General features: G+C 43.5%; 1 protein-coding gene across 1 annotated transcript in view; it reads right to left on the reverse strand.

Moving 5' to 3' along the window:
- Nucleotides 1-19,700, reverse strand: part of LOC147708922 (uncharacterized) — a 32,043-nt gene extending 12,343 nt beyond the window's left edge. The window contains exons 1-2 of the mRNA XM_086925411.1: nucleotides 19,594-19,700; nucleotides 19,244-19,325 (exon numbers count right to left, since the gene is read on the reverse strand). Of these exons, the coding sequence (XP_086781537.1) occupies nucleotides 19,244-19,325; nucleotides 19,594-19,700 (189 nt within the window). The remainder of the gene's footprint in view (nucleotides 1-19,243; nucleotides 19,326-19,593) is intronic.
- Nucleotides 19,701-22,403: the final 2,703 nt, after the last annotated feature.

Consider the following 22,403-nt stretch of genomic DNA (forward strand, 5'->3'; position numbering starts at 1 on the left):
TAAATCCTAAAAATACCCCTGTACCCCAAAACCCAAACCTAGCCCTGAACCCTATAAATACCCCTGTACCTCAAAACCCAAACCTACCCCTGAACCCTAAAAATACCCCTGTACCCCAAAACCCAAACCTAGCCCTGAACCCTATAAATACCCCTGTACCTCAAAACCCAAACCTACCCCTGAACCCTAAAAATACCCCTGTACCCCAAAACCCAAACCTAGCCCTGAACCCTAAAAATACCACTGTACCTCAAAACCCAAACCTGCCCCAGAACCCTAATATACCCCTGTACCCCAAAACCCAAACCTAGCCCTGAACCCTAAAAATACCCCTGTGCCCCAAAACCCAAACCTAGCCCTGAACCCTAAAAATAACCCTGTTCCCCAAAACCCAAACCTACCCCATAACCCTTAAAATACCCCTGTATCCCAAAACCCAAACCTAGCCCTGAACCCTAAAAAAAACCCTGTACCCCAAAACCCAAACCTACCCCTGAACTCTAAAATACCCCTGTACCCCAAAACCCAAACCTAGCACTGAACCCTTAAAATACATCTGTACCCCAAAACCCAAACGTACCCCTGAACCCTAAAAATACCCCTATAATCCAATGCCTAAACCTAGCCCTGAACCCTAAAAATACCCCTGTTAAATATTGCAGATGCAAACCCCATGGTGGCGGTCGCATCTTAATTCCATGTGTGGGACCGCCGCCTTATAGGCGGCCTGTCCCCATCCCCGGAACCATGGCAGACGGACTGAAGTCCGTTCGCTATCCTAATGACCCCCTAATTGTCAGTGGTTCTGTAAAGTGCTGCAGCGTTATGTTATACCCAGACTGATGCTGCACTCTGATGCTTGCTCATGGGGTTGGCGCATATGTACCCGGGACGCAAGCCATCAAGGCTTACTGCTTTCCTATCGGCTGGAGTTGCAGCCAATGGGCCATCAGGGGCTGAAGAAGGAGCTTCATTCAGCACATTAGAATTCTACACTCTCAAGCGGTGTCCTAAAAGTCCCTATAAATGCCATCCGTTCCACAGCTTAACTAAAACCCTGCTCAACTATGCAGACTACGACTTAGTTATCCTGGTTACCTTGGTATATCCTTGGTGCATATGTTGGAGAGACACACAGCGATGGAGGAATTCTTTGCGAGGAGCCTCTTCTAAACATGGCAAGGAAGACGGTCAGCTGCAAGGGGTGAAGGCCCTGCTGCAATCCATTAACACTGCAAGCCTTGGAGGGGCACAGCAGAAGTAGAAATGGTTATAAATGTGGTGAGATAATTTAAATCAAATGCTGTGAAGGCCCCAATGACCCTTGGAGCGGGCAGAGACCATGGGTACTTTATGCAGAAGCACTCACATGCGAATTCGGAGAGGTCCTGCTTAATTCAACACAGAGCCTCTTAAAAAAGGCATCACTGAGCTCCTTGCTGATCTGCTGGAACTGACTCAGGACATGAGTTGAGAAGCTGGGGTTAAGATCATGAGATTTCCGCAGAATTTAAAGGGCAACACTGAGTCCACAGTACGTTGGTAGTCAAGGAGGCAGATATTAGAAACAGCATTTTGAGTACAGCACTGCAAAAGAAAGTAGGGAGAGTTTTGACTGTTCCCTGATTTGAATGAATAGACATCAGTCAGGGAAAAAGCATTATACCATCTGATAGGAAGTAAGATTAAGTGTACTTGCCGCATAGGTGGGATTGCCAGTCAAATCCCAAAGGAAGAAGTTCAAATTTTCATGGGTGGTTTCAGCAGCCACTTTCTTCAGTAACTTCTGATTTGAAATATATGTGATTCGTATAGTTTGTGCAGGATGGGGCTTTGGAATATGCCTTGTGGGGAAAAAGGTTGTATTTCTACCCTTGATTTAATGGGATGCTGTGAGTTTCAACGAAAAGGGGCAATGAGAATCTGTTCATTTGTTTGGAATAAGGTATACTTCTTGTCACATCATTTAGGGTTTCAGCTTTCCTTTCAAGCTCCCTCTGGCGAATTGTGCTGGTTTGACGGCATACACCTTTTGGTGAGGTCCATATAAGATAGTGTTTGTAGAGGTCTTCGTGTCCAGATAAATTCTCGCACCTGTTACATTTTTAATGCATTTAAGGTTGCTTATATTTGATCTAAAAAAAACTAAACAAATCCGTTATAAAAGCGTAATTGTTTATCAAGAATCTTGACTTATTGCCTGCCTCCTCTACCACTAAAGTATTAATTTATGTTTGCTTGCAATTGTGTCAGTTTCCCATTTGAAGTCACAAAGACACCCTTAAAACAACACCACTATGTTGGGAGTGACATGTTGAAGTCACTTACAGGTACTTGCTGTGCTTCCATTTACGTGTGGGAAATTTCACTCAAGTGCTGATTGAACATATCTATTTCGAATAGAATCTATTTGATAAGCAGAGTACACACTGCCGTAAACGTCTGGAACACCCTTAATCTGGTCTCTCTTTTTAGGCCTTCCATAAAATAGTGCATGCACGGTTTGTTGCAAGGCATTTTGTTAGCATACAGCGAGGGCTTACAGCCCAGCCATTGCTTACTACTGGTTGGCTGTATTGTCACTCATTTGCTTGCTTCTTTTTTGTTAGCGTCGGTGGGCTTTACTTCCTTTTCTTGTGGTTGAACCGCCCCTGGAGCATAGCCGAAAGACTTGTGTCCTTCCACTGCTCATATTTTGGGAGCCACATTTTATCTTTTTGTTTACATACCCATAAAAGTGCCTGTTTTTTTTCCAGGTGTCTCCCTCAGGTGCTGCTCTGCTCCCCCACGCTCTATATTGCTCTGTCTCACCCATGTGCTTCTGTCTTACACCAGGGCATGCTCCACTCTCTCACCTTGAGATTCTGTGTCCTTTGTTGCTTTCTCTCACCCATGTGGATATCTTCCCCACCTGCACTTATGTTGCCCTTTCTTGCCCGTGTGTTTCTGTGCCCCCCTCTGTTCCTCTTGTTCATTTACATGCTTCTGTGTCACTCACGCCCCCATGTTGCTCTCGTTCATCCATGTGCTTCTGTACCCCCTCCACTCTCCTCCATGTTTCTCTCGGCTCATACATGTAATTGTCTTCCCCTTCACCTCCACTCCATGTTGCTGTATCTGACCCTTGTGCTTCTCTGTCACACCAACCCGGTACACCTACCCTATTAACATTTTAAACAAAAAAGTAGGATGATGTGGTCATTGGGCTGAGTCATTTTGTATGTGTGCGCATGCGTATTTAAGTCAACATGCTACAAAATTGCATAGTCCAGAGGCAGCATCATTTTTCTTTTTCTAATCTTTCTTTTTTGCTGTAAATCATCTGCTGTGATGCTGATGCTGTACAGCTCGAAAAAATACACTGGTAGAACCAATAGGTCTCTAAGGCGAGAATGCTTAGAGTGCTCTGACCAAATTGTCTTTTATATTATCTACATATGAATGCTTAGGTTTAATTTTTTTTTAGGGAAATTGAGGAAAAGGAAAAACAAAGGTAGGCAAAACGGGGTATGCTCGACAAGGGAACAAAAGGACAACTGAGGTAAGGGAAGACAAGTTAAGCTAAGGCAAGGAAGGGTCAGATGATCTGAACAAGCCCCCAGAAACGGAGAAAAGCCTGAAAGAGAAAAAGAGGAGAATAAGAGACAAAGGGGAGAGAGACCCTCAAAAGCACAGACCTCTAAGTAAAATAATTCAGACTTGAGCGAAAGACATAAGACAAACAGATTCCTAAAAGGCAAAAAAGAAACAAAAAGAAAAAGAAAGAAGGTGTGAAAACAGAAAGAAAGAGGAAAAAATACAGAAGAAGAAAGAAACATCAGAAAAACAGAATGATTACCAAGGAAGAGAGAGAGAGTAACAGAAAGGGTGGAAAGACACCTCCAACATAAGGCATAAACAAAGTTTAAACAGGAGAAAGCAAGGCGGCAGTGACGCAATACATGGAGAAAAGGATGAAACCACAAAACCACACATATGCAAAAACTGAGACACCAGAAACGAGGAATGACCAGATAGAGAGGCCTTGGAAACAGAGCTGAGTGACGGAACTCAGAGGGGCAGATCTCTGCATGGGTACAAGAGAGAAAGATGAACAAGTGATGAGAGAGAGAGCAGAGAGGGAGGTGTTAAGCAGTCCTAAGAAAGAGGGATTTTCGTAGGAAAACAAGTTATAAAGAAAACAAAAACACTCCACAGAAAAGCATTGAAAAAATCATTTAATGTTATTCTATAGAAAGTTAAAAAAGGGTTGTGGGACATAACGGCTCCTCCATGCAACTTACCGGGAATGATGCAACCTCTATGGCTGACCTCCAAGTAAAGCAGGAGGGTGCAAGTTGCTGGATGTCCACTGAATCTCCTATTATCAAGGGGGCTACCCGTTAAACCATATAGGCACCCGGGAACACAAACTAAACTTTTACAAAGTGATGCCTATGGTACTAATTCTGCAAATATTTATTAAGACAGATACCATGAATTAACTGTCTTCAGTTTTCCAACCGATATTTTTAAAATTAATCTAAATGTCACTCTATCTTGTCTCATCCATTCGCTATCTAAATAACTCAATAAATCAAATACAACAAAACTTGTTTTTTTAATTTCTTTTAGTCCACCAATTTTTTGTAGAAAAAACTAATTTTTCTCTTTTTGTGCTTTTCAATTCTTTTTACATTTGTTTTAGCATTTGTTTCACATATATGTATACATTAAATATTTTTTCTTAATATATATATACATTGTTATACACTATACACAATATCTACAACAATAAACACAAGTACAACGTACTGAAGTAATGTTCTTCCAGTGCCCAATTATTCATAACAAAGGAAAGGTATAGCACATATTCATCAAACCTTATTCCTTTTTCTTGGTCATCATACAAAACACAAAGAAGCCTGGGAAAAATAATCTTTTATACTTCCCTTTTAAATTAAGGCTCTCAGAAAAAAACTTTTTGATTTAGTTCAATTTTTTAGTGATGGCAAAATGAGATAGTCGACGCGTTTCAGCCTATACTTATTTTAGGCCTCCTCAGAAATTGGGCAGCAAACATATATATTCTCCAGTCGTATCCCGGTTGCTCGCCACGCAGCGGTCGCAGAGAGGCAGCAAACACGAGGACTGCCACAGGCGGCCAAAGTGCTAGCTACGCCACTGGCTCCACTCGCTTTATTTTCAGTCATTTTTTATTACACTAATAGTGAATAATATTACATTACTCAACAAGGAGCACAATTAGGTGAAACATTACCTTCCCTGAGAGTGGAGGTGAGTAACAAAATGCTTTTAAATGTCTATTGTGTGTGTGCTCGCAGGTTAGAGTGTATAACGTGAAAAACACTGTATGTAGGTGTGAGTGAAAGTGAAAGTGAAGGTCAAAGGGCGTGTGATTTTACTCCCACCGCACTACCCCAGGCATTTTGGTGAATTGACTTCCATGGTAAAGGCTTCCCTTCAGTTACATGCAGATTTCTCTCTTGGGGTGGAATAAGAAATGTGATTTAAATAGCCAACCAGCCAGACGCTGTTGGTGATATGTAGCTAATTGTATAAAATGGAGACCTTTACACTACGATTTTTTTTTTAGCAAAGTGATTTACCTTCTCTGCAGGGTACATGCAGTGTGACATCAAAACTATCCCACCTCTCAGAAAAACAACATGGCAAATCCTTGTCTCAGCTGCACACAGCTTTCCCCTGCCTGCTAGCTCAACCCACAGCCCTCCCAGGGGAATTCCCCCTGCCTTCAGCCAATGCTTGTTGTAGGTCTGCAGGGTATGGCTCCACCAGGTCTCCTTGGCATCCCTTCTGAATAAGGCAAAAAGTGCTGCAGATTATTTTGAAACACAAATGCCTCACTTAACAGGTTCAGGGAACTCTCCCTTTCATTTCTTATGCCTGGGGTGGCCAGTCCTTCGAGGTGCCAGGTGGAGAAATGGGTCATTTCAGGTTGTGAAGCGAGTGTGTTACCTGTCAGAAATGCACAAGTCATTCAAATGCAGCTCAGCTCAGGCACGCAATACTTCGTGTTAGGCAAACGAAATCTAATTTCACTACTTGTCACTTGAGCCCAAGATGCCAATAAGTTACAAAGTAGCATTTTCAAATCAAATATTACAAATTAAATGTCACATCACATTTTTTTACAGCAGGAAACATGCTGTACAGATTAAGCTGCCACAAAAATATGCAAGCTAAAACCACAATATATTTTAGAAACAGGTCGAAAAATTATATGCTTCCTTCCTGCTTCCTGAATCCCACTCTTTGTAGCTGTAGCCGGAGATCTACACACACCAAAGCTGCCTTACCAGGGTGGCAGCAATGGCAAATTCGGAATAAATAAAGAGGGCGAAGGTAGCTTTAGTCTGTTCAGAAGGCTGCGTCCTCTGTAGAGGTCAAACTAAAATCTGTCCAGCACAAAGAAATGGGGGAATATAGCACAAAACTAGACTAAGGGGTGTTCTTATTGGCAAAAGAGGAAGATAAATAGCAGATAAAGTATAGGTGAGAGGTGAGTCACAGAAGGAGACAGACAAAAAAATCGCCCTGAAATGTTTTTAACATTTCCAAGTTCCACAAACAGAAACACACCGTAAATCTAGGTATGCGTGGCCTTGTGGGACATTATGTGACACACAGCCATTATGTGACACACAAGTTACCCCCTTGATAAACCCATACCTTACATGCACCTCCTACAAATGTAAGGATGCTCAAACACACATACGGGGACACATGTACAATAGTGAAGGTGCATATATGTTGAGGGTGCACATCTTTGCGTAAATGGTAGATGCAACGATTGTATACTACAGAGTACACACCGAGTTACACAAATTCATAAATACCTGTGTTTGTGTCTGATTGCGTGCCTATACAAGTGGGGTTTAATAACATTTTTGCATTCAAGCTCTCCCAGTTTTAATGTGCTGGTGTTTATATTAGTTACTAAATGAAACGTGGGCTACATTCAGTGCTTCTGACGGGATATTTGGATACACAGATTTCATTACTTTTTGTGCAAATCACAAATTAGGTAACCTAGTCATATTTGGCATTTCCTTGTCAAAATAATTCAAGAAAAAAAATGACAGTGGTTCAAATTCTGGGATTAAATTTGACTGCGTAGAACACAACAGAAGACTGAACAATTTGGTTATAAAAAATGGAAAAAAAACCTGCCATTCTGGTTATGCTTCATGCATTTGGCATAGAAATGCAAAGATTGCGGCAATAACCAGTCCTGGTTCTATCGAAAATGAGCATGCAATTTGCCTGGATACAATCGAAGTCAACAGCTATCAGTCGTAAAATGTACACCATAGTCCAACATGGCGAACTCAAAATCTCCTGCGGTTCCTGTGCTTAAGGGAATCAGACCACAAACCTAGCGATAATGCAAGGGCAAGCAACATTAAGCAGGCAAGTAACTAACTTATGTCAACAATTCAAGCAGCCATCAAGACGCAGAAAACAAATGCAGTTATTTCACGAGAAGGTTACTTTGTTTTATGTACCTCTTCCTTTCAGCCCTCGCATGACTTTCCTTCCATTAATGCTTCACAATTTCTTCGTTCCTACCCCAGCCCCCTCCGCCAATGCTCTTTTTTCTCCACTGATTCGCTCTTTCTGGTCAAGTGGTGATTGAACAATGTAATGGCAATGATGGGGAAGAGTTCTGTAAATGAGTTTCCAAAAGGCTGAAGGAGAAGAGAACCGAGAGAAATTACTGTTGCCTCGCTTTCTGATACAATGAGCAATGGTGCATTTACCTAACCTAGTAATTTATGTGCCAAATAGAGGGCTAAGTTATGCAGGAGCAGTTTAATCGGTGTGCTGCATCTACCACAGTAAAATTAGCGTGCAGACAGAATTAAAATGCATCGTGACAGTGCATAGGGATGGTCAGAAACATTCTGGGTGGCGTGGTCCTTCGCATTTAGGAAAATTCCGTCCCACAGCGAGAAAACGTTAAAGGTGTCAAGATGACTCAATCACAATCCACTCTAATGTTCTTTTTCTATTGGAAAACAAACATGGTGTTTAGATTTGAGCAGGATTCAGCAATGTGACATATCCATGTCAGCAGACAACACTGATAAAGGTTAGCCCCAATATTTCAAGATAATACCGCCGCTGAATTGTTGGGTAGAACCCAATGGCTGATTGGGCAGAAAGGTGGTGACAGGGTGGCAGAGAGCATGCCTCTTTTTAGGTTTTGCCTACAGTGCACATGCACTGTCAGCAAAAGATATTTTTACCCAATTTTTTTTTTAAACAGGCGTAAAGCCTCCCGAATATTTACCAATACTTACCATTGGTTGGCGTCCACTACACTCTCGGTTCCTTGCTCCTTACTGGTCACACCTCCTGCTTTCTGCTTGCTGCTCTACTCCTCCTGCAGAGTTCTTCGGGCTTCTATCCATGCTGTGGAGCATGGATCCAGCACAGTTTCCTGTTTGCGTCCAGTGTCCTTCCATTGGCCGCGTTCTGCTCCAAATACTTTTTTTGTTTTTTTTTGTTTTGGCCAAGCACTCTCCTCGCCAGCCACAGTTCCCCTCCGCTGTCCGTTTTTGCCTCAGCCCCCTCCAGCCATTTTTACCCTCACCCACTTCGCCGATTTCCTCCCTATCGTTGTCATTTTTCTACCCACCTCCTGATCCCGCTCACAGTTGTTACTCATTCCTCCTAACCCTCCTGCCTACCGCTATTTAACCTGCCACCTGCTCCCTTGTTTTGCTTGACTTCCCCCAGCCCCTGAGCTGTTTCTTTACATGTTGCACCACTGTAATGGCCTCGGGCTTTATACAGGGGTGGAAAGTTTGATGAAAAGGGCCAAGCAGTGCTCTCCACCTTACCTAACAGAAAATGGTACCATTCAATTTTCAGGTCTATCCTGGGCAGTGCATGCGCTGCTCTGCGAGGCATGCTGTATTGGAATATGCACTTAAAGCCCCGCCCACTCTCCGCCCATATTGGTCATTGACTTGTGTCATTGTCCTTCGTAAATGCTGGCTTGTGATTTGTAAATAGGCTTGTTAGTCCCTCTTTAGTACCGCCTTGTTTACATATGTAACCGCCCATGGTGACTGGCCCTTTTACTTTAGTTGTTACACGGTACGTGTTAGTTGGTCATTAAGCACTATTTTCTTTATTGAGTTTCTCTTACTGCAGACAGGACATGCACTGCTTCAGCTGGAACCGCTTGTGTTTTTTTTAAGCAGCACGGCAGCGCTTAAGTTTATCTTATGTGTTTTCAAATTAACAACATGGGTGCCCGCTTTCCCCTTAACACGGGCGCCCGCTTTCAATAACCTGGGCACCTGCTTTCAATCACATGGATGCCCGCTTTCATTTTAACACATGCACCCACTTTCAATAAAACGGGTGCCCACTTTCACTTTAACAAGGCGCCGGCTTTCAATCACATGGACGCCCGCTTTCACGGTAACCCAGGCCGCCCTCTTTCACTGTAACCCGGGCACCCGCTTTCAATAACAACACGGACGCCCGTTGTCACATGCTCTGCCGAATTTGGATAATTCGGGTAACAAATGCCAGGTGTTTGGAAGTTCCGGCAAGCTTCATGGCAGTGAAATGCAATGCAAATTTGCAATGCAATAGGTCTTGCAATTGCGAGATTTTGACCTATTGGCATTGTAAATGACAATGCCATTTATTTATGTGTTTAAAAAAACCTGCAATAATAAAAGGTATTATCATTACAATACCAATAGGTCAAAGTTCCTAAAATGCGAGACCTATTGCATTGCAAATACTTGTCAAGGAATGACATCCAGGAAATTAGGATCCCTTCCAAAATACATCCGCTATAACTGATTCAGTTTGCAGTAGCTTACTCATTCAGCAAGGCAGCACAGGAAATTATAGAAAAAATATTGATGACAATTGAAAAATATATCTCGCACCCCCTACCCCACCAAATGCTTGAAAAGCATTTCAGGGACAGTTATATCTTAAGGCCTAGGACTCTGCTAAATTAATGACCAGTGCTGGTTTGCTGAATGAGTCTGCCATTGGAAACTGCAAAGAATCATTGTATGAGTTGTGTGAGCTTCTAGGTATACACAGTGGCGTAACACAGGCTCCAGCGGTGCGCGGGAGCCCCCGAGCTCAAGGGGGCCCCTTCAGCACAGTACTCTGGCCCGAGAGCACCTGATTAAATCTGGAGCGGGGCCCCTCCATCTACCCTGTAGGCGGGCCAACTCAAGTTTCGTTACGCCATTGTGTCTACAACTTATTTCACCAACATCAACTTAAGAAATAGCACCACAGCACCTTCACCATGAAAAGATTTTTAAATGTTCTGTGTGAAGAGGGCTGTCAAGCTAGACTGAGCAGCAGCAGGACTGCAAAAGGCCAGCATTACCCAAGTCAGACCTTATCCACCAATTTGACCACTGCAAGATGCTGTGACTTAAGATAAACAAGAAAAACTAAGATCCAGAGTATTATGGTATACAAGGGATAAGTGAACTTACCAACACCAACCACTTCCGTTAAAAAGACCCCAGAGGTAAAGGATTTCTTTTGAAATCTGCCTCTCAAGTCCAGTTCACTCACTCGTGTGGCCAAACTTGACTGGGATACTCATGAGCATAATATGTGATGATTTGGCAAGATGATAGACCTTATACATATCTCAACTAAGTCAGTCAGAGAAGCCTTAAAATTTACTTTTATACCAAGAATCCAAAACCTTTGCCAGACACTCAACGCAAACCCATTGAACAATAATTCAAAACTTACACACATGCCAAATCACTTATATAGTATAACATTTAAGATAGGGGTCAAGATAATGTAAGTATCAAAGTTTCAGTCACCAGGTTTTTCGGGATGTAAAAAATGACCGCCATGAATTTAACATGCCTATAGTGTTTGAGCAGTAGAAATAAGTTTGAGAAGTATTGGATCTGTGTGGAGCAGTCCATAACAGGGAATTTGGTACCTCATGTGGGATCATAATATCCTAATTCAGTACACAAAAACACTAAAAGAATAGAATACACTTAAGGTAAAGAACCTCTTTTGCTCCCCCTTCACACCTACCAAGTACAATGAAGCTTTTTGTTCCGCACATGTGCTTACCAAGGGGGGGAAAATTATTTGAACAATCCAAAATTATAATTCAACCTCAGAGCAAATGAAAGACTGAAATGTTCCCATCAACCCTCATTAGAAAAACCTGTTTTAATCTACTCCAGGAATCAGTGTTCTCATCTAAAACCTATCCATGTGACCTCTACACGTAAGAAAGCATTTAATGGACCGGTCTCGGCTTCCCTAAACAGGGGGAAGTATGAGGAAAACTGACAGATCTGGCAAAAATATCAAGTTGAGTCAAAAATATAGTACTAGTTTACATAATACTGGTATTACTTGTCTAGCAAATATCCTGACCAACAAACCACAGCAACCCTACTTTGTAAGGCATGCCCCAGGTACCAATTCTTTAGAAGCAAGATCATTGGTGCCATAAAGGATATATTGGTTTACAGATCCCTCCAGATCCTGTTTACCCAATACCAACTGTGCGGGACACATCTTTAAGGGCAAAGGTGAAACTAGATTAAAACTAACTTGCACACTTGCTCATTCAGCAAATCTATTGATGGCAGCTTTGCTGAAGATGTCTAGTCCAAACTATTATATGTGGACTTATAAAACATGGCACATAATGTGATAGAGAAAAGTATCACTGCAAGTCTAGAAAGCAATAATTATTTCTAGTAATCAGTTCTTGACTATTTGGAGAAAGATAATGGAACATAGAAACATTTTGATGTAAAAGTTCATATGGTCACTATTTTGATATTCAATGATATTTTGAAGTGTAGTAAAAACAAATAGGCAATTCATGCTTATACATATTTTCCTTTGGTGGAAAAGTAATACAAAATTAAAGTAAAATATAAATATCTGAGTACCGAGGAAATCTCTAAGTACTGTTCTAGCTACTGTAATTGTTAATGTGGTAGTGCTTGTACAGGACACAATCTGCCACAATCTAACATTAGTATAGTATGGTATAGACAGCTGGCGTCTCACAGTGACCATGCAAATCACCAAAAATGAACTGAAACAGTGAAGCTTCCTGCAGCTGTTTCTAAAGGAAGAGGTGTCATGCTTAGGTTATGTATTGTGGTGTCAAATGGAAGAAAACTGGGGAATGGAGTTTTGTATTCATTGACCATTTTTTCTATAGTGTTACTCAGCCCAAGATGAGTGTTAGGGCTCTGTACATATAAATTGTAGAACAACAATTGAACTAAGTAGTAGCTACCCAGTGATGATGAGGGGCTGGGGAGTCTATTAGGAGAGGCAACAATGTTATAAAACACAAAAATAAATAAAAATGAGAGTTATAGGGTAAAAGAGATGTTAGGGGAGCAACATGGTGAGACATTTTGATATAACAGTACCTTGCACAGGTGAATTTCAGCATCTTCAAGTGTAGATGTTAGTGCGGGGGGAGATTTCTCTGGAAGAAGCCAGATGGAAGAACCAAGAAAGCTTTAATGGATAATAAATAAATAAGAGTATTGAGATGTTCCTAAACGGGAGCGGATTATCTATATGCTGGAGGTGCACTGATATACAACTCTGTGTATGGGTTGTCAGATGAAGTGTGAGGGTTGTAGAGTGCAACAGGAGTGCTGTGGACTGATGTGAGCGCTGTGAAGCGCAACATCAGTGTTACAGCGTTGGCATTAAGAGATTTGTATGTAGCGTGTGTCTCAGCGTGGGTGGGTTCCCTCTCACCGACTATGCGACAGAGCGTCATCTGTATGATTTCAAAGCCGGGTGGAGAATCAACAAATCCGGTTTCATAAAGACCCTGGACAATTAAAGTCCTCTGCAAGGTGTTAGGTAATCAATTCTAACAGGTGATAGAACACCAGGTGCATGAGGACCAGTATGGGTTCATACTGGGCCGTAGTATGGCCATGAATCTCAGGAGACTCACTCATGAAGCTGCACTTGGTTATGAATTGTGAGGAAGAGCTGTGATTTATTTAGAGAAGGCATGTAATACTCTGGGTTGGGCTTACCTGATTAAAGTACTTGGGCAGATGGGGTTTGGACCTAACCTTTGTGATTGGGTGCAGCTGCTCTACACGGGACCAGGCACAAAACAGGGATATCCGCTGTCTCCTCCCCTGTATGCCCTAGCACTGGAACCACTGGCACATCAGGATTAAAAGGGACATACACGACCGGGGGATAGCGATTGGAGAGTCAACACACCTGGTGTCCTTGGACACTGACGATCCACTTTCCTATCTTAAGGGGGCCTTGAACTCCACTATGTTACTTGATGCGGCGGCTGGAGTAATTTGAGGGGGAATCTCTGATCTCCGGGCCAATAGACACAAGGCCTTCTGTTTTCTCTGAGGGGATTGGCTGAGCTGTAAAAGGAGAGACTCCAAAAACGATTTTCACTTTCTGTGTTTACTGTCTATGCCTGTGGTTATTACAGTTAGAAATTGTAGTTTTAGCCTGCCTGTAATTGCATATTTTATCACCTGTGTTGTGTTTTAAATTTGTGGTTTTCCCTGCCCATGACTGCCTCAATTTGGTGTGTTGAATTGTGGGATTTGAAGTCCAACCTCTGTAGTTTGTCCCTCTCATTCCTTGGTGACAAATCTGTTTTCCCTCCAAATTTCTCCTGTGCTCTGTGCTTAGACCTGTGTGCTAAAACAGTGCACCCCCGGCCACCATTTTGTGTTCACAAGCCAGTGAGGCCAGCCCCCCTGCCTCCCCCCCGCCCCAGCAATAGGGATTTTCTACATCAGAGGGTGCTTATGTGAGCTGTTTCAATCGTATTTACTGGGGCCTGTGCACTTCGTTTTTTGGCCAGCAGGGGGAGTCAAGCTTTATTCAAACAGTATTGTTAGATTTCGAGTTAGTGAAGCCTTTACCTGCAGAAGTCCAAAGTTGTGGATTGAGCCTGTCTGTCTCCTAGGAGATTCTGAACAGGAGAAGCAGCTTCCAACTGCCTGGCCAGCAAACCTTGTCTGAGGTCGCTGGGACCTTATATGGTCTGCTAGTGGTTGGCACATGTCTACACTGATTGGTGGTTGTATCTGGTGTTTCTATTAGGTTAGGGTTAATGTCCTCATTGGTTGGGTATTTGAGGGTTCTGATTGGTTTCTCGGTCTGTGATTCAATCATTGTATGGTTGGGGCTAGGGTTAGGATTTCTATTGGAAGTAGGGACTAGGGCTTCCTATGTTATTGGTTGTTGGGAGTAGGGTGGGACTAGGGCTAGGGTTAGACCTTTATGTGGAAGTAGCTATTTAGGGCTTCTGTTGTGATTGGTTGTTGGACCAGTTGTGGGACTAAGAGTAGGGTTAGGCTTTCTATTGGAAGTAGGGACTAGGGCTAACTGTACCATTGGCTGCTTGGACTTGGGTTGGGACTAGTGGTAGGGCTAAGGCATTATTGGACGTATAGATTAGGGTTTTTGAACTGATTGGGTGCTTGGACTAGGGCTAAGATTGGCTGTAAGGTCCTGGTTCTAGATGTTAGGGCTAGTGCTGTGATTGGATAGTGTTAGGGCTAGGGTTCCCATTGGCTGAAGGGGTCACCTGAGTACTAGGGCTACAAAAAGGCTCGGCTTAGGGCGTCTCAGCCCGGGCGTCGAAGCTAAGGGCGGAGAGGACAAGGGTAGTTGCCTGTTTGAGCCTGTTAAGGGTGGAGAGGACAAGGGTAGTTGCCTGTTTGAGCCTGTTAAGGGTGGAGAGGACAAGGGTAGTTGCCTGTTTGAGCCTGTTAAGGGTGGAGAGGACAAGGGTAGTTGCGACGACAAGGGTAGTTGCCTGTTTGAGCCTGTTAAGGGTGGAGAGGACAAGGGTAGTTGCCTGTTTGAGCCTGTTAAGGGTGGAGAGGACAAGGGTAGTTGCCTGTTTGAGCCTGTTAAGGGTGGAGAGGACAAGGGTAGTTGCCTGTTTGAGCCTGTTAAGGGTGGAGAGGACAAGGGTAGTTGCCTGTTTGAGCCTGTTAAGGGTGGAGAGGACAAGGGTAGTTGCGACGACAAGGGTAGTTGCCTGTTTGAGCCTGTTAAGGGTGGAGAGGACAAGGGTAGTTGCCTGTTTGAGCCTGTTAAGGGTGGAGAGGACAAGGGTAGTTGCCTGTTTGAGCCTGTTCGAGACTGGTCGGGACTAGGGCCAGAAATGCTGCCCTTTTTCTCATTTAACAATACCCAGCCCACACCATCCATAACCACAAACAGAGCAACACACTCACACCAAATATACACCACGCACAACATTATGCACAGATTCCTGTACGAGCATGCACCACCAACCCAACCAAACCACATCTACACACTCTACTATTCCAACTTCCACACATATCCACCATCACCCACAAACAGTACACAACTCTATCCTATACCACTAACCAATACACTCATCACTAACACAAAGCCAATCAACACCATACATAACTACATCACACTCTCCCTGCTGTAATTACACCTAACAGTCCACCTTTTATCACTAACAAACATATAATGATCCTTCCATCAGTTGTCCAACAAACACCCTCCTCTCCCTTCTACCATAATAACACTAACACACAACACACACTGCACACCACCACACTTTGTAACTCTTGAAACAAACCAGTCTAAGATAAACACTCTCACCTCTACTTCATTCCCTCCTACACACAACATACACTCGACTCATAAACACATCACCACCCCTCTACGTCACAACCTCCTCTCACAAACAATACTACACAACCAAATCAGGTGCATGAAACATATACATCAGCACCCCTTTTCACCACACCTCATAAGCAAAACATATCACACACACCAGCACAACAAGATCTTCAGAGCGCAAAACCTCATATAACTTACCATCACAAAATACATACATATACCCACCTTTCAAAGCACACAAAGGAACAAACTCCAATGGCAAGCTTTCACTCTTCCACCACACCTAACACAGATACAGCAATACAGCACCTCTCTTCTAACCGCCTCTCATCCATTGGACAATTTAGAACATTACAACATGACCCGCATGCTGCACCACCTCCCCTGACTCATACACCTTCCGCCTTTAACACACGCAAAAAATATAAGCAAACATGCCACACCTCACAACTTTGCTTCCCCAAGTCTACCTCACAACAATGTTACACCACAAAAGCAACCCAGCACTCCAACTCATTCTCAAACACCATCTCCAACACATACAAATGCAGACCCATCAAAATGTCTTCTTAGCATGCTGGATGAGGTACACGATAAAGAACAGCTATGCGATTGCTATCCTAATACAGCTAATACCAGCACTAAAAACACACCTGCTACACACCCACACAATACTGATCACTCTTCTCCAAAACAAAGTCCCACTATCACCAAAGGCCACTCTACACTGTCTACTAATAAATGCTCGATCCCTCTCTAAAAACAAGCATCACATCTACAACCTTCTCACTGATGCAAAACCAGACATACTATTCATAACGGAATCATGGTTGGGAGAGGATATGGCTCCAGTCCTGCATGAAGCCATTCCTCTAGGCTATCAGATAATAACCCAAAATCGTATAGCCAAAAAAGGAGGTGGTCTAGCTCTTGTATTCAGGCAAACAATACATATCACTAAAGTTGACAACATCTCCATAAAGAATTGTGAGGCTCTTCTAACAAGATGCAATCCTACACCCTCTTCAACCTGTAACTTCCTACTCCTTTATAGACCTCTACCTAGCAAGGCAACATTCCCAGACGCACTTCTGGACACCGTTTCAACCCTAATAACAATACACTCCAACCTATGCGTTCTGGGTGACCTTAACATTTGGTTTGATAAAACCAATATGACCCATCCAAAAACAATAATCACCGGCCTAGAGGCATTGAACCTGCATCAGATTGTCCCCAATCCGACACACACTCCTTTCTACTCATCCAAAAGCCTCTTCCTACTGCTAAGACCTTTAAAAAAAATCCTTCACTCTTTTATCCCTCCACTATCATTTTCAATCAAAATTAACAGACTAACATGTTCACTTCTCAAATTCCATATTCCATATTCAACTATACTAATATACTGCCCAAATAACTGAATAACATATCTACTACTCAAATTACTTCATATTTATACTATACTAATTTTCAACACTAATCCTTTATGGGTTTCGGAGTGGCGTGCTACTCGCCAGAAAAGCGCTTAAACACCCATCAGGGGTAACAAGTAATATATGAATGCAAATCTTTCTTCCCCTTTTATGCATCCGCTATCCTTCTCACTCCAAGTAACAGACTAATATCCACCACTGAAATTACCTCATATTTCACCATATTAATTCACCACTAATCCTTTATAGGCTTCCTGAATAGCATGTGTCAACAAGCGAGCGATAAATACAAACCTTTGTCCTTCTCTATCCTTCTGCTATCATTCCAAATCCAAATAACTGACTAACCTATCCACCACTTAAAATGTACTTGCATGTTTCACTATACTAATTCAACACTAATCCTCTATGGGTCCCAGAGTAGTGTGCTACCCGCCGAAAAAGCGATTTGACGCCTCGTCAGGGGTAGTAAGCGCTATATAAATGCAATTACAATACAATACAATACCTGGGAGTTCAAGCTGCATCTATGGCTGACAGACAATATGCTTATAGCATGGGGAGGGTGATAGAGGGGCTCTCCGCCTAGCTGCGCTTATGGTGCACACTTCCACTCTCTATCATCAAACTGATGGCAGTCGCCAGGATGATGCTGTTTCCAAGCTGCTTAGATCATCTACAAAACACCCTATGTCCCCTAAAACCGGAACTCTTTAAGCAGTTCAATAGGATCCTGGTATCACTGGTGTCGGCTCCTTCAAATGGACCAGGAGCTGGGAGGCCTGGGGCTACCAAACCTTGAACTGTACTATTTTATGCGGCCCACATCCAGAATATTGACAGCCGGCCAAACAGACATGCGCACTTAGAAGTGCACGTCACTTCTTTTTTCCTGCCTCCCATGTTCCAGCCCCGCCCCTACCTACATACGCTGGCTCAGCCAGCAGCTGAAAAATCAAACAATGATAAAATATTGTTTTATTTTTCAGCTGCTGGCTCTGAGCCAGTAGGGAGACACTCGCCCGCCATTGCGGAGGAGCCGCCCTTGATTATTAGCATGCTATATGGCTCAGCAGCCTTGTGCTTGGGAGATGAGAGTGACCTGTCCAGGGCATGGTTTGGAGGAGGCCAGAAGAGAGGTTTTCCCCGGCGACTGTCAGTAGATAAACCTAAGATATATTTACCAGTTCATAGGCCTGCAGAGCTCCGAGCTGGAACATGTTTTGGCTTTCAGCAAACTGCAGGAACACAATTTCACTGCCTTCTGACCCATTTCAGGTAAACAGATGTACACGTGGCACCTACTAGCTAAATTATAACATCCTCCAAATTAAAATATCAAACTGTATATAAAGCTACAAAGTATCCCTTAAGCCTTGCTGAGGTGCTGGCTTCACAAACCATGGCAGGGCCTACAGCTACAATGGCAGGCCTTATCTAGCGGTGCTCAAGCCATCTGTCCACGTCACCGATGCTGTAGCTTTTTGTGGAAGCCAGCTTCTACGGCAAACAAAGCCTTGCAGAATGAATAAATAAATAACTGCTATCTAAGCCACTCTTTCATCCATCCGTCACCTCTCCCCCTCCAACCTCTCAAACCATGACTGAGGTGGGACGGTAATTTTCCGGCCCTACAGGCTTTACTTTAAGGTAGTCGGGCACAATCACGTCATGCCAGTTAAAATTGCTCTAAAAATCCATATTTTTTGCTTTCCTAACTGGATTTCATACCTGTATGGACACTGAATGTGCTCCTTCAAGTGTTCAATTGACAATCTTGTTCATTTCTCATTTTCCAGGAAGTTGATATTACAAAGTGTCAGTCCACGTATAGCAATGCATTGAGCCGAATATGATTTTGCACAACAGATGACAGATATATCTACTGCGGAAGTGTGTTTTTTCCTGCTGTAATTGCAGAGAAAGGCAGAGGGAACTGATTTAGGAACATCTTATAGAGTGGCACTGATGCATTTTAATTAGATAATTAGTCAGAGAGCATTCCTATAGAAGCACTCTACGTACGGCGTGCTCTCTCTCTCTCTCTCGCGCGCGCTCATCTACGCCGCCGCCAGGGCTCGCGCAGCCCAGTCAGGTACCTCATTAGTATTCGTGGCAGTGAAGTTCGCCAGTCTGAGGGTTGCTTTGGTGACGCTGCCCACACAAGTGATGACAAACGGAGCTTGCAGCCAGGCCCGGACTGGCCGTTGAGGGCACCGGGAAATCCCCCGGTGGGCCGCATGGTTGGGGGCCGGTTTTGGGCCCCTGGGGGCCGTTTTTGTTACAGGGCCGTTATGCTGGAAAAACGGCCCTATAACAAAAACGGCCGAAAACCGGCCCTGTCACCGAGCACGGTCGCACCTCTCCCCCCTCCCCTCTCCTCCCGGAGGGGGGAGGGGGGCCGGCCGAGCACTTTGCCAGGGCCGGTTCTGGTTCCCAGTCCGGCCCTGCTTGCAGCTTCTTATCCTTAACAAATTTCAACAAAGCGGCGACAATCTCTTCCCCGGGTCCCAGGCGGAGGGCGTAAACAGCGAGGGCGCTGGGTCCGTCCTGCATGAAGACACAACACAAAACACTTGAAGCTTGTATTTTTTGCTTCGCGTACACCAGCTGCTTTTAGGCTTAGCGCGTTAATTTAGCACCAACAATGTATAACGTTGAATAAAGACAAAGAGCTCGCGTGTTTGAGAATAAATGATACTTGTGCCCACTTGCACCTTGGAGTTTGTAACAATAGCTTGGTTTCTTTTGATCAGCGTAGACTGATAAGACAACCATACAAATACACATCGGATCAATGCAGGGCACAATTATTTGTAGGAAACAGTGCTTTTTAATTTCAAAAATGTTTATTGGAAATTTCAGAATTTCTGAACAGTCAAATCAAATATACTGGGTACACATTATATATGCAAATGAGTATACATCTCTACAAAGGTAAGAGCATATGGTCAGTAGTTAGCAGTCAAAGGCAATAGATTGGTATCCATGATGGCGGGTGTTACATTCAGATGAACCTGGGGATTGAGTGAGTACCACCCCCATTCATGAAGCCTCATTGAAATGGAGTCCTAAGAGGATAGAGAAAGAGCGGAGTGGGAAGAGAGGATAGTCATAGACAGGAAAGAGAAGGAGGAAAGTAGGAAAGAGAGAAAAGCAGAAGGATAGGATAAGCCGGATAAGATGAGAAGGTGGGGGCACCACGATGCAGCAGATCAGTTCAGACTATATCAGTTTAATCCAAGGATTGTGTGATTAATATGATTGACCTGGAACCCGGGAAATATTGAAAATTTAGAGAGTTGTTAAGTTCAAGGAGGTTTATGGGTTTTAAAGTAGATATCAAGTGGGTTCCACAATTTTCTTTGTGAGCGACGCCACGGAGTGTTTTGGAGAGTGATGTTGTCAGCGCCTCGGAGGTTAATCACCCAGTTTAGCCAGCAAGCATAACTAGCTTTTTTGGTGTCTTTCCAATTGTTTAGGACGACCTTAACTGCCGCCATGAGGAGAAGGTCTAGTAGGGCTCTGTCTAATTCCGGAAGTTTGGTTTCATTAACAAGGCCAAAAACAAGGTAAGGCAGTTCCTTGGTGGGTGTGATATTAAATACTTTGTGGATGAAGTCAAATACTTTCTCCCAATAGGTTGAGACGCAGTTGCATTGAAGGATGAGATGATCTAAATCCCCTTCAGCACGTTTGCAGTTCCAGCAGAATGCATCAGGGCAGAGATTGTGGGCGTAAAGGCAAGCGGGCGTCCAGAAGACTCTGTGCATGAGCCAGAACTTGGTTTGTGATAATGAAGGGCTTATTTTATGGCTCATACAAGATCTCCACGTCGTTTACCACTCCGACTCAGAGATGGTGAACGAGGTGAGAGACAACCAAAACAGCTTAGACTTTTCATTCAGTTTGGAGGACTGTGGGCTCAGCAGTTTATATAACAGCAGTTTATATAACCTTGAGACTTGGTTACCTATTCTATTTAAGTTGGAGAGAAATGTTAGAAGGGCCGGGGGTATTGGGGACAGGCCCGCTTTTGTAATGGCCATTTTTATGTTTAAGAATATATAAAAATCGGAAGCATTAATCCCAAATTTTGATTGGATTTCCGTAAAGGGTAGAGGGTAGGCACCTTCGTAGAGTTGGTGGGGAAAAGGATTCCACTTTTAATCCAGGATAGGTTGTGTAGTGGCTTGCCTCTGTATGTGCTTTAAATGAGCCGGTAGGGTCCGGTACGGAGTACTGAATGAAGGTTTAACATAGGAAGTAAATTGCAGAAACAGGCACGGGCAAAACCAATACATCTCCCGTTTGCGACCTATTAACTTTCTCAGTTGTTATTGGCGGAGTTGTACACCATTGGGAAAGTAAAAAAAAAAAAAAAAAGGTCTCAAAGGTGGTCACGACATTCCAGAGACACGCTCAAGAGTCAGAAAGCATGCAGAATGACAGAATGATACATGCACAGTTTGTGCCTTTTTTTTATTTACAGGTTCAAATGGCTCGGTAAATAAGAAGATAATAATGTTTCCAGTTCAAAAGCGTCAATTAAAAAATAAAAGGACCACGTGTTGCGAGGCGAGGAAGGGGGAAAAGCAGAATGTAGAGGCTAAGGGAGAGAAGCACAAGAGAGAGAATACCACAGAAGCATTGGAGCAAGAGAAAGCAACCTGGAGCACAGAGTGGTGGGGAAAGAAGCACACAGATGAATAAGAGTAGTGCAGCAGGGAAATACACAGGGAAAAGAAAATTACACACATAGGGAAGCAAGAGAGAAGTAGACAAGGGAGACACCTAGAAAACACACACCCCAGTAGAGTACTTAGGTAAAAAAAAATGAGGTAGGAGGAGTGTGGGGGAAGAACACGGATCAGAGAGAAAACAAATCATGAGGGGGAACCGAAGCACACACAGGAGACAGCTGGAAAGCACAAGCATTTATGTGCAGTGTTTGAGTAGAAAAGAAAAAGAAGTTGCTTTAAAGTGAGCAGTTGAAGGACGCAAGTATAGAAGCAATGCTCTATGGGTTGGAAAATGTAGAAGGCAAGCCATCAGATAACAAGAAAGCAAATGAGAGTGACAATAAAGCCAGCCAATAATAAGGAGTGTGTGGCTTTAACCACATGGCTGCTGGGCGTTTTCCCCCCCTGTGCTGGAAAATGCCATTTTAGTGGCACCATGACGAGCTCAGCTCGTCATCAGCACACGACACCCGTGGGTGATGACGAGCTGAGCTCGTCATCAGCATCGAAAGGGTTA

The sequence above is a fragment of the Lissotriton vulgaris genome, chromosome 6 (genome assembly GCF_964263255.1).
Source record: "Lissotriton vulgaris chromosome 6, aLisVul1.2, whole genome shotgun sequence".
NCBI classification, from domain to species: Eukaryota; Metazoa; Chordata; class Amphibia; order Caudata; family Salamandridae; genus Lissotriton; species Lissotriton vulgaris.